At 58.6% G+C, this 13,121-nt stretch overlaps 1 protein-coding gene across 1 annotated transcript; it reads right to left on the reverse strand.

The window, feature by feature from the left end:
• Nucleotides 1-3,683: 3,683 nt before the first annotated feature.
• Nucleotides 3,684-11,756, reverse strand: LOC116376682 (extensin-like). The gene is made up of 22 exons (XM_031838022.1): nucleotides 11,744-11,756; nucleotides 11,415-11,590; nucleotides 11,201-11,258; nucleotides 10,822-10,925; nucleotides 10,706-10,761; nucleotides 10,538-10,645; nucleotides 9,747-9,806; nucleotides 9,217-9,468; nucleotides 8,525-8,632; nucleotides 7,993-8,052; nucleotides 7,586-7,690; nucleotides 7,324-7,431; nucleotides 6,865-7,068; nucleotides 6,673-6,780; nucleotides 6,119-6,370; nucleotides 5,761-5,820; nucleotides 5,451-5,558; nucleotides 4,897-5,148; nucleotides 4,705-4,812; nucleotides 4,445-4,620; nucleotides 3,797-3,808; nucleotides 3,684-3,712 (listed from the first exon to the last, which is right to left on the reverse strand). Exons 1-22 carry the CDS (start codon nucleotides 11,754-11,756, stop codon nucleotides 3,684-3,686), a joined length of 2,517 nt encoding a protein of 838 aa, XP_031693882.1.
• Between the last annotated feature and the right edge of the window lie 1,365 nt (nucleotides 11,757-13,121).

A 13,121-nucleotide genomic window follows, 5' to 3' on the forward strand; every position in this document is an offset into this window, starting at 1 on the left:
CACTGTATAATGGTAGGAGACAGGCACAGGAATACATAATAGTTTTTTTTATTTCTCCACCCAAAATAAAGTATGTCATGAAAACGACATGGACGAATCCCAAAACAAACACGTATATTTTTATAACTCAGGGATGTAACCCAAACAAAAGAGCAAGGTGTAAACCTCGAAATAATACCTGGGAAGAGACCCGTAATAACAAGTGCACTAAAGCCGATACAACAGAGCACAGGTACTCACAAGACCAACAGACATGGGACAATAATCAACAAGGACAACGGGGAACAGAGGGCACATATATACACATATTAATCAAGGGGATGGGAACCAGGTGTGCGTAATGAGTCAAGACAGCCCTGGGTTGGTGGTAATGATCCAGTTCAGTGACACCTAGAAGGCCGGTGACGTAGACCCCTGAGCTGGTGAACGGAATGAGCAGCAGTACTGGGGGAATCCGTGACAGCCACTCCTCAGTAATCCGTGACAGCCACTCCTCAGTAAAAGGCACATGACAGTCAGCTTGGATTTTGCCAAAAGGCACCTAAAGACTCTCAGACCATGAGAAACAAGATTCTCTGGTCTGATGAAACCAAGATTGAACTCATTGGCCCCACGGTGAAGCGAGGTGGTGGTAGCATCATGCTGTAGGTTTGTTTTTCAGCGGCAGGGACTGGGAGACTAGTCAGGATTAAGGGAAAGATGAACGGAGCAAAATACAGAGAAATCCTTGATGAAAACCTGCTCCAGAGCACTCAGGACCTCAGACTGGGGGCGAAGATTCCCCTTCCAACAGGACAACAACCCTAAGCACACAGCGAAGACAACACAGGAGTGGCTTCGGGACAAGTCTCTGAATATACTTGAGTGGCCCAGCCAGAGCCCAGACTTGAAACCGATCGAACATCTCTGGAGATACCTGAAAATAGCTGTGCAGCAACGCTCCCCATCCAACCTGACAGAGCTTGAGAGGATCTGCAGAGAAGAATGGGAGAAAATCCCCAAGTCCCCCCAAAAATTATGGTGTATTATGTATAGATTGATGATAAGAATTTGTAACTTAACAAAATGTGGAAAAATTCAAGGGGTCTGAATTCTTTCCAAATGAACTGTATTTATTTATCTTTTCTTTAAGTCAGTTTAGAACAAATTCTTATTTTCAATGACAGCCTATGAACAGTGGGCCTTGTTCAGGGGCAGAACGACAGATTTTCACCCTGTAAGTTCTGGGATTTTATCTTGCAACCTTTTGGTTACTAGTCCAACACTCTAACCACTCTAACCACTAGACTACCTGCCGCCCCTGCACTCTAACCACTAGACTACCTGCCGCCCCTACACTCTAACCACTAGACTACCTGCCGCCCCTACACTCTAACCACTAGACTACCTGCCGCCCCTGCACTCTAACCACTAGACTACCTGCCGCCCCTACACTCTAACCACTAGACTACCTGCCGCCCCTACACTCTAACCACTAGACTACCTGCCGCCCCTACAATATAACCACTAGACTACCTGCCGCCCCTACACTCTAACCACTAGACTACCTGCCGCCCCTACACTCTAACCACTAGGCTATCTGCCGCCCCTACACTCTAACCACTAGACTACCTGCCACCCATACACTCTAACCACTAGGCTACCTGCCGCCCCTACACTCTAACCACTAGACTACCTGCCACCCCTACACTCTAACCACTAGGCTACCTGCCGCCCCTACACTCTAACCACTAGACTACCTGCCGCCCCTACACTCTAACCACTAGGCTACCTGCCGCTCCTACACTCTAACCACTAGGCTACCTGCCGCCCCTACACTCTAACCACTAGGCTATCTGCCGTCCCTACACTCTAACCACTAGACTACCTGCCGCCCCTACACTCTAACCACTAGGCTACCTGCCGCTCCTACACTCTAACCACTAGGCTACCTGCCGCCCCTACACTCTAACCACTAGGCTACCTGCCGTCCCTACACTCTAACCACTAGACTACCTGCCGCCCCTACACTCTAACCACTAGACTACCTGCCGCCCCTACACTCTAACCACTAGGCTACCTGCCGCCCCTACACTCTAACCACTAGGCTACCTGCCGCCCCTACACTCTAACCACTAGACTACCTGCCGCCCCTACACTCTAACCACTAGGCTACCTGCCGCTCCTACACTCTAACCACTAGGCTACCTGCCGCCCCTACACTCTAACCACTAGACTACCTGCCGCCCCTACACTCTAACCACTAGGCTACCTGCCGCTCCTACACTCTAACCACTAGGCTACCTGCCGCCCCTACACTCTAACCACTAGGCTACCTGCCGCCCAAACACTCTAACCACTAGACTACCTGCCGCCCCTACACTCTAACCACTAGGCTACCCTGCCGCCTCTACACTCTAACCACTAGGCTACCTGCCGCCCCTACACTCTAACCACTAGGCTACCTGCCGCCCCTACACTCTAACCACTAGACTACCTGCCGCCCCTACACTCTAACCACTAGGCTACCTGCCGCTCCTACACTCTAACCACTAGGCTACCTGCCGCCCCTACACTCTAACCACTAGGCTACCTGCCGCCCAAACACTCTAACCACTAGGCTACCTATAAATGCTTCTGAAGGAATATTGGTGCAAACATGTTTTGGGGTATATTTTGTACATACGTAAGGTTTATAAATGAGGCCACTGGTGAGTTATTGTATTAATGTTACTGGTGCATCATCAGTAGTCATTTTCATGGTAAACACAACACTGAAGCAAACCGCTAACACACACGAACAAACAAACACAGTCAGGATACGACAAACACACCCTGTGACAGTAGAACATAACGGCTGCTCTTTCAAATCAAATCACATATGTATTGTCATGTTTCATAAACTAACAGTGAAATGCTTTAGGAAAAAAAATAGTAGTAACACGAAGAATAAATACACAATGGTCAAGGCCATTCTGGCTCGAGGAAGAGTCTTGGTGGTTCCAAATTTTCTTCCATTTAAGAATGATTGAGGCCACTGTGTTCTTGGGGACCTTCAAAGCTGCAGAATTGTTTTGGTACCCTTCCCCCAGATCTGTGCCTCGACACAATCCTCGGAGCTCTACGGACAATTCCTTTGACCTCATGGCTTGGTTTCTGCTCTGACATCCACTGTCAACTGTGGGACCTTATATAGACCGATGTGTGCCTTTCCAAATCATGTCCAATCAATTGAATTGACCTCTGGTGGACTAAAAACATCTCATCGATGGAAACAGGATGCACCTGAGTCTCAGAGCAAAGGGTCTGTAAATAAGGTATTTCTGTTCTAAATATTTTCACTTTGTCGTTATGGGGTATTGTGTGTAGTGTGATGGGGGAATAAATAATAATAAATAAATAATAATTTTAGAATAAGGCTGTAAATTAACAAAATGTGGAAAAAGTCAAGGGGTCTGAATACTCTCCGATTGAACTGTAAATCATAATTGGACAGGTAGTTAAGACAAGTTCCTCTAAGATCCATTGTGGAAACCAGCTCACTCCCAAATAAACTCAAATTTTACGTTTATTTCATGTCGTTATTTTGAATCGTTATTTCAAGTCCTTTTTTTTTTACACAAAGCAACAAAATAATGCAGGGGAGTAGAGTCCGACCCCTGGGCTAATCGTCCGACCTTTCACCTGTCTCATAAAGACCACTTTTAGAACATAACAGCACCTTCCTGGTATCCTGGAGCGAGGGAGGAGAGGACGGAGATGAGGAGGGAGGAGAGGACAGAGAGGAGGGAGGGAGGAGATCTGGGCATAACAGCACCTTCCCGGTATCCTGGAGCGAGGGAGGAGAGGATGGAGAGGAGGAGGGAGGAGTTCTGGGCATTGTCTCTCTCTCTCTGGAAGACACTAATGGCTTTTTGTGTCATGTGTTTTTCACTCAACTCTTGACACATGGATGTGGTTACAGTACCACTCTTTCTCTCCTCCTTTAGGACCATTACGGGGGGATTTGTAAAAAAAAAATCTATATATCCTGTGTGTGTGTGTGTGTGTGTGTGTGTTGTAATGCCGTCGTTAATACAATAAAGATATGTTAATAAGACAGGCAGTAACACCAATAAACTGCTAGGTGGTTCGAGCCCTGAATGCTGATTGGCTGAAAGCTGTGGTATATCAGACCGTATATCACGCGTGTGACAAAACCTTTATTTGTACAGCTCTAATTACTTTGGTAACCAGTTTATAATCGCAATAAGGCACCTCGGGGGCTTGTGGTATATGGCCAATATACCACGGCTAAGGGCTGTATCCAGGGATACACGTTGCGTCGTTCGTAAGAACAGCCCTTAGCCGTGGTATATTGGCCATATACCACACCCCCTCGGGCCTTATTGCTTAAGTATTCTCTTGTCAGAGGAGGCTGGTGTAATGTTGATGATGATGTGTTTTATTGTATTCCGAACATGACCGATATTGTTATTGTGGGGGGAGGGAAAGGTGCTGGGGCGAGGTCGGAGGAAGGTGCTGAGGCGAGGTCGGAGGAAGATGCTGAGACGAGGTCGGAGGAAGGTGCTGGGGGGAGACAGAAGGAAGGTGCTGAGGTGAGGTCGGAGGAAGGTGCCAGGGGGAGACCAGAGCAACGTGCTGTGGGGAGACCAGAGGAAGGTGCTGTGGGGAGACCGGAGGAAGGTGCTGTGGGGAGACCAGAGGAACGTGCTGTGGGGAGACCAGAGGAAGGTGCTGTGGGGAGAGCGGAGGAAGGTGCTGAGGGGAGACCAGAGGAAGGTGCTGTGGGGAGACCGGAGGAAGGCGCTGAGGGGAGACCGGAGGAAGGTGCTGTGGGGAGACCAGAGGAACGTGCTGTGGGGAGACCAGAGGAAGGTGCTGTGGGGAGACCGGAGGAAGGTGCTGTGGGGAGACCAGAGGAAGGTGCTGTGGGGAGAGCGGAGGAAGGTGCTGAGGGGAGACCAGAGGAAGGTGCTGTGGGGAGACCGGAGGAAGGCGCTGAGGGGAGACCGGAGGAAGGTGCTGTGGGGAGACCAGAGGAACGTGCTGTGGGGAGACCGGAGGAAGGTGCTGAGGGGAGACCGGAGGAACGTGCTGTGGGGAGACCGGAGGAAGGTGCTGGGGAGAGACCGGAGGATGGTGCTGGGGGGAGAACGGAGGAAGGTGCTGGGGAGAGACCAGAGGAAGGTGCTGGGGGGAGACCAGAGGAAGGTGCTGGGGAGGGAGACCAGAGGAAGGTGCCAGGGGGAGACCGGAGGAAGGTGCTGGGGGGAGAACGGAGGAAGGTGCTGGGGGGAGAACGGAGGAAGGTGCTGAGGCGAGGTCGGAGGAAGGTGCTGGGGGGAGAACGGAGGAAGGTGCTGGGGGGAGAACGGAGGAAGGTGCTGTGGGGAGACCGGAGGAAGGTGCTGGGGGGAGACCAGAGGAAGGTGCTGGGGGGAGACCGGAGGAAGGTGCTGGGGGGAGACCAGAGGAAGGTGCTGGGGGGAGACCGGAGGAAGGTGCTGAGGCGAGGTCGGAGGAAGGTGCTGGGGGGAGACCGGAGGAAGGTGCTGAGGCGAGGTCGGAGGAAGGTGCTGGGAGGAGAACGGAGGAAGGTGCTGGGGGGAGACCGGAGGAAGGTGCTGGGGGGAGACCGGAGGAAGGTGCTGAGGGGCCTGGAGGAAGGTGCTGGGGGGAGAACGGAGGAAGGTGCTGGGGGGAGAGCGGAGGAAGGTGCTGGGGGGAGAGCGGAGGAAGGTGCTGGGGGGAGACCGGAGGAAGGTGCTGGGGGGAGACCGGAGGAAGGTGCTGGGGGGAGAGCGGAGGAAGGTGATGGGGGGAGAGCGGAGGAAGGTGCTGGGGGGAGAACGGAGGAAGGTGCTGGGGGGAGAGCGGAGGAAGGTGCTGGGGGAGAGCAGAGGAAGGTGCTGGGGGGAGAGCGGAGGAAGGTGCTGGAGGGAGACCGGAGGAAGGTGCTGGGGGGAAACCCGAGGAAGGTGCTGGGGGGAGACCGGAGGAAGGTGCTGGGGGGGAGCGGAGGAAGGTGCTGAGGGGAGACCGGAGGAAGGTGCTGTGGGGAGACCAGAGGAAGGTGCTGTGGGGAGACCGGAGGAAGGTGCTGTGGGGAGACCAGAGGAACGTGCTGTGGGGAGACCAGAGGAAGGTGCTGTGGGGAGAGCGGAGGAAGGTGCTGAGGGGAGACCAGAGGAAGGTGCTGTGGGGAGACCGGAGGAAGGCGCTGAGGGGAGACCGGAGGAAGGCGCTGTGGGGAGACCAGAGGAACGTGTTGTGGGGAGACCGGAGGAAGGTGCTGAGGGGAGACCGGAGGAACGTGCTGTGGGGAGACCGGAGGAAGGTGCTGGGGAGAGACCGGAGGATGGTGCTGGGGGGAGAACGGAGGAAGGTGCTGGGGAGAGACCAGAGGAAGGTGCTGGGGGGAGACCAGAGGAAGGTGCTGGGGAGGGAGACCAGAGGAAGGTGCTGGGGGGAGACCGGAGGAAGGTGCTGGGGGGAGAACGGAGGAAGGTGCTGGGGGGAGAACGGAGGAAGGTGCTGGGGGGAGACCGGAGGAAGGTGCTGGGGGGAGACCAGAGGAAGGTGCTGAGGGGAGACCAGAGGAAGGTGCTGTGGGGAGACCGGAGGAAGGTGCTGGGGGGAGACCAGAGGAAGGTGCTGGGAGGAGACCGGAGGAAGGTGCTGGGGGGAGACCAGAGGAAGGTGCTGGGGGGAGACCGGAGGAAGGTGCTGAGGCGAGGTCGGAGGAAGGTGCTGGGGGGAGAACGGAGGAAGGTGCTGAGGCGAGGTCGGAGGAAGGTGCTGGGGGGAGAACGGAGGAAGGTGCTGGGGGGAGACCGGAGGAAGGTGCTGAGGGGAGACCAGAGGAAGGTGCTGTGGGGAGACCGGAGGAAGGCGCTGAGGGGAGACCGGAGGAAGGTGCTGTGGGGAGACCAGAGGAACGTGCTGTGGGGAGACCAGAGGAAGGTGCTGTGGGGAGACCGGAGGAAGGTGCTGTGGGGAGAGCGGAGGAAGGTGCTGAGGGGAGACCAGAGGAAGGTGCTGTGGGGAGACCGGAGGAAGGCGCTGAGGGGAGACCAGAGGAAGGTGCTGGGGAGGGAGACCAGAGGAAGGTGCCAGGGGGAGACCGGAGGAAGGTGCTGGGGGGAGAACGGAGGAAGGTGCTGGGGGGAGAACGGAGGAAGGTGCTGAGGCGAGGTCGGAGGAAGGTGCTGGGGGGAGAACGGAGGAAGGTGCTGGGGGGAGACCAGAGGAAGGTGCTGTGGGGAGACCGGAGGAAGGTGCTGGGGGGAGACCAGAGGAAGGTGCTGGGGGGAGACCGGAGGAAGGTGCTGGGGGGGAGACCAGAGGAAGGTGCTGGGGGGAGACCGGAGGAAGGTGCTGAGGCGAGGTCGGAGGAAGGTGCTGGGGGGAGACCGGAGGAAGGTGCTGAGGCGAGGTCGGAGGAAGGTGCTGGGAGGAGAACGGAGGAAGGTGCTGGGGGGAGACCGGAGGAAGGTGCTGGGGGGAGACCGGAGGAAGGTGCTGAGGGGCCTGCAGGAAGGTGCTGGGGGGAGAACGGAGGAAGGTGCTGGGGGGAGAGCGGAGGAAGGTGCTGGGGGGAGACCGGAGGAAGGTGCTGAGGGGCCTGGAGGAAGGTGCTGGGGGGGAGAACGGAGGAAGGTGCTGGGGGGAGAGCGGAGGAAGGTGCTGAGCGGCCTGGAGGAAGGTGCTGGGGGGAGAACGGAGGAAGGTGCTGGGGGGAGAGCGGAGGAAGGTGCTGGGGGGAGAGCGGAGGAAGGTGCTGGGGGGGAGAGCGGAGGAAGGTGCTGGGGGGAGAACGGAGGAAGGTGCTGGGGAGGGAGACCAGAGGAAGGTGCTGGGGGGAGACCGGAGGAAGGTGCTGGGGGGAGAACGGAGGAAGGTGCTGGGGGAGAACGGAGGAAGGTGCTGGGGGGAGAGCGGAGGAAGGTGCTGGGGGGAGACCGGAGGAAGGTGCTGGGGGGAGACCGGAGGAACGTGCTGTGGGGAGACCGGAGGAAGGTGCTGGGGAGAGACCGGAGGATGGTGCTGGGGGGAGAACGGAGGAAGGTGCTGGGGGGAGACCAGAGGAAGGTGCTGGGGAGGGAGACCAGAGGAAGGTGCTGGGGAGGGAGACCAGAGGAAGGTGCTGGGGGGAGACCGGAGGAAGGTGCTGGGGGGAGAACGGAGGAAGGTGCTGGGGGGAGAACGGAGGAAGGTGCTGGGGGGAGACCGGAGGAAGGTGCTGGGGGGAGACCAGAGGAAGGTGCTGAGGGGAGACCAGAGGAAGGTGCTGTGGGGAGACCGGAGGAAGGTGCTGGGGGGAGACCAGAGGAAGGTGCTGGGAGGAGACCGGAGGAAGGTGCTGGGGGGAGACCAGAGGAAGGTGCTGGGGGGAGACCGGAGGAAGGTGCTGGGGGGAGAACGGAGGAAGGTGCTGGGGGGAGACCAGAGGAAGGTGCTGTGGGGAGACCGGAGGAAGGTGCTGGGGGGAGACCAGAGGAAGGTGCTGGGGGGAGACCGGAGGAAGGTGCTGGGGGGAGACCAGAGGAAGGTGCTGGGGGGAGACCGGAGGAAGGTGCTGAGGCGAGGTCGGAGGAAGGTGCTGGGGGGAGACCGGAGGAAGGTGCTGAGGCGAGGTCGGAGGAAGGTGCTGGGAGGAGAACGGAGGAAGGTGCTGGGGGGAGACCGGAGGAAGGTGCTGGGGGGAGACCGGAGGAAGGTGCTGAGGGGCCTGCAGGAAGGTGCTGGGGGGAGAACGGAGGAAGGTGCTGGGGGGAGAGCGGAGGAAGGTGCTGGGGGGAGAGCGGAGGAAGGTGCTGGGGGGAGAGCGGAGGAAGGTGCTGGGGGGAGACCGGAGGAAGGTGCTGGGGGGGAGACCGGAGGAAGGTGCTGAGGGGAGAGCGGAGGAAGGTGCTGGGGGAGAGCGGAGGAAGGTGCTGGGGGGAGAACGGAGGAAGGTGCTGGGGGGAGAGCGGAGGAAGGTGCTGGGGGGAGAGCAGAGGAAGGTGCTGGGGGAGAGCGGAGGAAGGTGCTGGAGGGAGACCGGAGGAAGGTGCTGGGGGGAGACCCGAGGAAGGTGCTGGGGGGAGACCGGAGGAAGGTGCTGGGGGGGAGCGGAGGAAGGTGCTGAGGGGAGACCGGAGGAAGGTGCTGTGGGGAGACCAGAGGAAGGTGCTGTGGGGAGACCGGAGGAAGGTGCTGTGGGGAGACCAGAGGAACGTGCTGTGGGGAGACCAGAGGAAGGTGCTGTGGGGAGAGCGGAGGAAGGTGCTGAGGGGAGACCAGAGGAAGGTGCTGTGGGGAGACCGGAGGAAGGCGCTGAGGGGAGACCGGAGGAAGGTGCTGTGGGGAGACCAGAGGAACGTGTTGTGGGGAGACCGGAGGAAGGTGCTGAGGGGAGACCGGAGGAACGTGCTGTGGGGAGACCGGAGGAAGGTGCTGGGGAGAGACCGGAGGATGGTGCTGGGGGGAGAACGGAGGAAGGTGCTGGGGAGAGACCAGAGGAAGGTGCTGGGGGGAGACCAGAGGAAGGTGCTGGGGAGGGAGACCAGAGGAAGGTGCTGGGGGGAGAACGGAGGAAGGTGCTGGGGGGAGAACGGAGGAAGGTGCTGGGGGGAGACCGGAGGAAGGTGCTGGGGGGAGACCAGAGGAAGGTGCTGAGGGGAGACCAGAGGAAGGTGCTTTGGGGAGACCGGAGGAAGGTGCTGGGGGGAGACCAGAGGAAGGTGCTGGGAGGAGACCGGAGGAAGGTGCTGGGGGGAGACCAGAGGAAGGTGCTGGGGGGAGACCGGAGGAAGGTGCTGAGGCGAGGTCGGAGGAAGGTGCTGGGGGGGAGAACGGAGGAAGGTGCTGGGGGGAGACCAGAGGAAGGTGCTGAGGGGCCTGGAGGAAGGTGCTGGGGGGAGAACGGAGGAAGGTGCTGGGGGGAGAGCGGAGGAAGGTGCTGGGGGGAGACCGGAGGAAGGTGCTGGGGGGAGAGCGGAGGAAGGTGCTGGGGGGAGACCGGAGGAAGGTGCTGAGGGGCCTGGAGGAAGGTGCTGGGGGGGAGAACGGAGGAAGGTGCTGGGGGGGAGAACGGAGGAAGGTGCTGGGGGGAGACCGGAGGAAGGTGCTGAGCGGCCTGGAGGAAGGTGCTGGGGGGGAGAACGGAGGAAGGTGCTGGGGGGAGAGCGGAGGAAGGTGCTGGGGGGAGAGCGGAGGAAGGTGCTGGGGGGAGAGCGGAGGAAGGTGCTGGGGGGAGAACGGAGGAAGGTGCTGGGGAGGGAGACCAGAGGAAGGTGCTGGGGGGAGACCGGAGGAAGGTGCTGGGGGGAGAACGGAGGAAGGTGCTGGGGGAGAACGGAGGAAGGTGCTGGGGGGAGAGCGGAGGAAGGTGCTGGGGGGAGACCGGAGGAAGGTGCTGGGGGGAGACCAGAGGAAGGTGCTGAGGGGAGACCAGAGGAAGGTGCTGTGGGGAGACCGGAGGAAGGTGCTGGGGGGAGACCAGAGGAAGGTGCTGGGGGGAGACCGGAGGAAGGTGCTGGGGGGAGACCGGAGGAAGGTGCTGGGGGGAGACCAGAGGAAGGTGCTGGGGGGAGACCGGAGGAAGGTGCTGAGGCGAGGTCGGAGGAAGGTGCTGGGGGGAGAACGGAGGAAGGTGCTGAGGCGAGGTCGGAGGAAGGTGCTGGGGGGAGAACGGAGGAAGGTGCTGTGGGGAGACCGGAGGAAGGTGCTGGGGGGAGACCGGAGGAAGGTGCTGAGGGGCCTGGAGGAAGGTGCTGGGGAGAACGGAGGAAGGTGCTGGGGGGAGAGCGGAGGAAGGTGCTGGGGGGAGAGCGGAGGAAGGTGCTAGGGGGAGACCGGAGGAAGGTGCTGAGGGGCCTGGAGGAAGGTGCTGGGGGGAGAACGGAGGAAGGTGCTGGGGGGAGAGCGGAGGAAGGTGCTGAGGGGCCTGGAGGAAGGTGCTGGGGGGAGAGCGGAGGAAGGTGCTGGGGGGAGAGCGGAGGAAGGTGCTGGGGGGAGAGCGGAGGAAGGTGCTGGAGGGAGACCAGAGGAAGGTGCTGGGGGGAGAGCGGAGGAAGGTGCTGGGGGGAGACCGGAGGAAGGTGCTGAGGGGGCCTGGAGGAAGGTGCTGGGGGGAGAACGGAGGAAGGTGCTGGAGGGAGAGCGGAGGAAGGTGCTGGGGGGAGACCGGAGGAAGGTGCTGGGGGGAGAGCGGAGGAAGGTGCTGGGGGGAGACCGGAGGAAGGTGCTGAGGGGCCTGGAGGAAGGTACTGGGGGGAGAACGGAGGAAGGTGCTGGGGGGAGAGCGGAGGAAGGTGCTGGGGGGAGAGCGGAGGAAGGTGCTGGGGGGAGAGCGGAGGAAGGTGCTGGAGGGAGACCGGAGGAAGGTGCTGGGGGGAGACCCGAGGAAGGTGCTGGGGGGAGACCGGAGGAAGGTGCTGGGGGGAGACCGGAGGAAGGTGCTGGGGGGAGACCGGAGGAAGGTGCTGAGGGGCCTGGAGGAAGGTGCTGAGGGGAGAGCGGAGGAAGGTGCTGAGGGGAGACCGGAGGAAGGTGCTGAGGGGAGACCGGAGGAAGGTGCTGAGGGGCCTGGAGGAAGGTGCTGAGGGGAGAGCGGAGGAAGGTGCTGAGGGGAGACCGGAGGAAGGTGCTGAGGGGAGAGCAGAGGAAGGTGCTGGGGGGGAGACCGGAGGAAGGTGATGAGGGGAGACCGGAGGAAGGTGCTCATTTTGGAAATGGATGGCTCTCTCTTTTCAAACTTGTAGTGATGATATTTTACGAGTGTCAGCCATGAACATAGGCTGACTGTACGTGGCCTTCAGTATTGCAGGCTTACATAGGACTAAGGCAGAGCAGCTAGCGAGGTAATGGTGTCTGTTTCCATAAGTGTCCATATCAATGTTTGAGTCCTTCTCGACTGTAATGTGATTTGTGGATTCAAATAAAGTATGAAAAATGTGAATGTGTGTGTGTGTGTGTCTCTGTGTCTGTGTGTCTGTGTCTGTGTGTGTGTGTCTCTGTGTGTGTGTCTATGTGTCTGTCTCTGTGTCTGTGTGTGTGTGTCTCTGTGTCTGTATGTATGTGTGTGTGTGTGTGTGTGTGTGTGTGTGTGTGTGTGTGTGTGTGTGTGTGTGTGTGTGTGTGTGTGTGTGTGTGTGTGTGTGTGTGTGTGTGTGTGTGTGTGTGTGTGTGTGTGTGTGTGTGTGTGTGTGTGTGTGTGTCTGTGTGAGGGGGGGGGGGTGTCTGTGTGTGTGTCTCTGTGTGTGTGTGTGTGTGTGTGTGTGTGTGTGTGTGTGTGTGTGTGTGTGTGTGTGTGTGTGTGTGTGTGTGTGTGTGTGTGTGTGTGTGTGAGGGGGGGGGGGGGGGGGGGGGGGGGGTCTGTGTGTGTGTGTGTGTCTCTGTGTGTGTGTGTGTATGTGTGTGTGTGTGTGTGTGTGTGTGTGTGTGTGTGTGTGTGTGTGTGTGTGTGTGTTGTGTGTGTGTGTGTGTGTGTGTGTGTGTGTGTGTGTGAGGGGGGGGGGGTGTCTGTGTGTGTGTCTCTGTGTGTGTGTCTCTGTGTGTGTGTGTGTGTGTGTGTGTGTGTCTGTGTGAGGGGGGGGGGGTGTCTGTGTGTGTGTGTGTCTCTGTGTGTGTGTGTGTGTGTGTGTGTGTGTGTGTGTGTGTGTGTGTGTGTGTGTGTGTGTGTGTGGTGTGTGTGTGTGTGTGTGTGTGTGTGTGTCTCTGTGTGTGTCTGTGTGTGTCTGTGTGAGGGTGGGGGTGTGTCTGTGTGTGTGTGTTTCTGTGTGTGTGTGTGTGTGTGTGTGTGTGTGGTGCGTGCGTGCGTGCGTGCGTGCGTGCGTGTGTGTGTGTGTGTGTGTGTGTGTGTGTGTGTGTGTGTGTGTGTGTGTCTGTGTGTGTGTCTGTGTGTGTCTATGTGTGTGTGTCTGTGTGTGTCTGTGTGTGTGTGTGAATACCGAGGGTAGCCAGGGTACTGTGGGAGTCATCCAAAGCAGTAGATATTTAAACACTGGAGTCTGGATGTTTAGAAACCCCTTTATTAAAACAATACAGGAGATGGAATGTATGGCAGAGAGCCTGTTGTGAGGCACAGCCTAGAGGTGAGCTGTGATTAGTGTTATTGTTGAGGACAGGTAGTTGCATCATTAACTCAGTGTACC

Source organism: Oncorhynchus kisutch, linkage group LG13 (assembly GCF_002021735.2).
Source record: "Oncorhynchus kisutch isolate 150728-3 linkage group LG13, Okis_V2, whole genome shotgun sequence".
Classification (NCBI taxonomy): domain Eukaryota; kingdom Metazoa; phylum Chordata; class Actinopteri; order Salmoniformes; family Salmonidae; genus Oncorhynchus; species Oncorhynchus kisutch.

Coding starts and splice junctions, on each gene's coding strand:
- LOC116376682 (XM_031838022.1), bottom strand. Junction 9,807..10,537: donor CCCCCCAGCACCTTCCTCTG/GTCTCCCCCCAG, acceptor TCTCCCCCCCAG/CACCTTCCTCCGACCTCGCC. Junction 7,432..7,585: donor CCCCTCAGCACCTTCCTCCG/GTCTCCCCCCAG, acceptor TTCTCCTCCCAG/CACCTTCCTCCGACCTCGCC.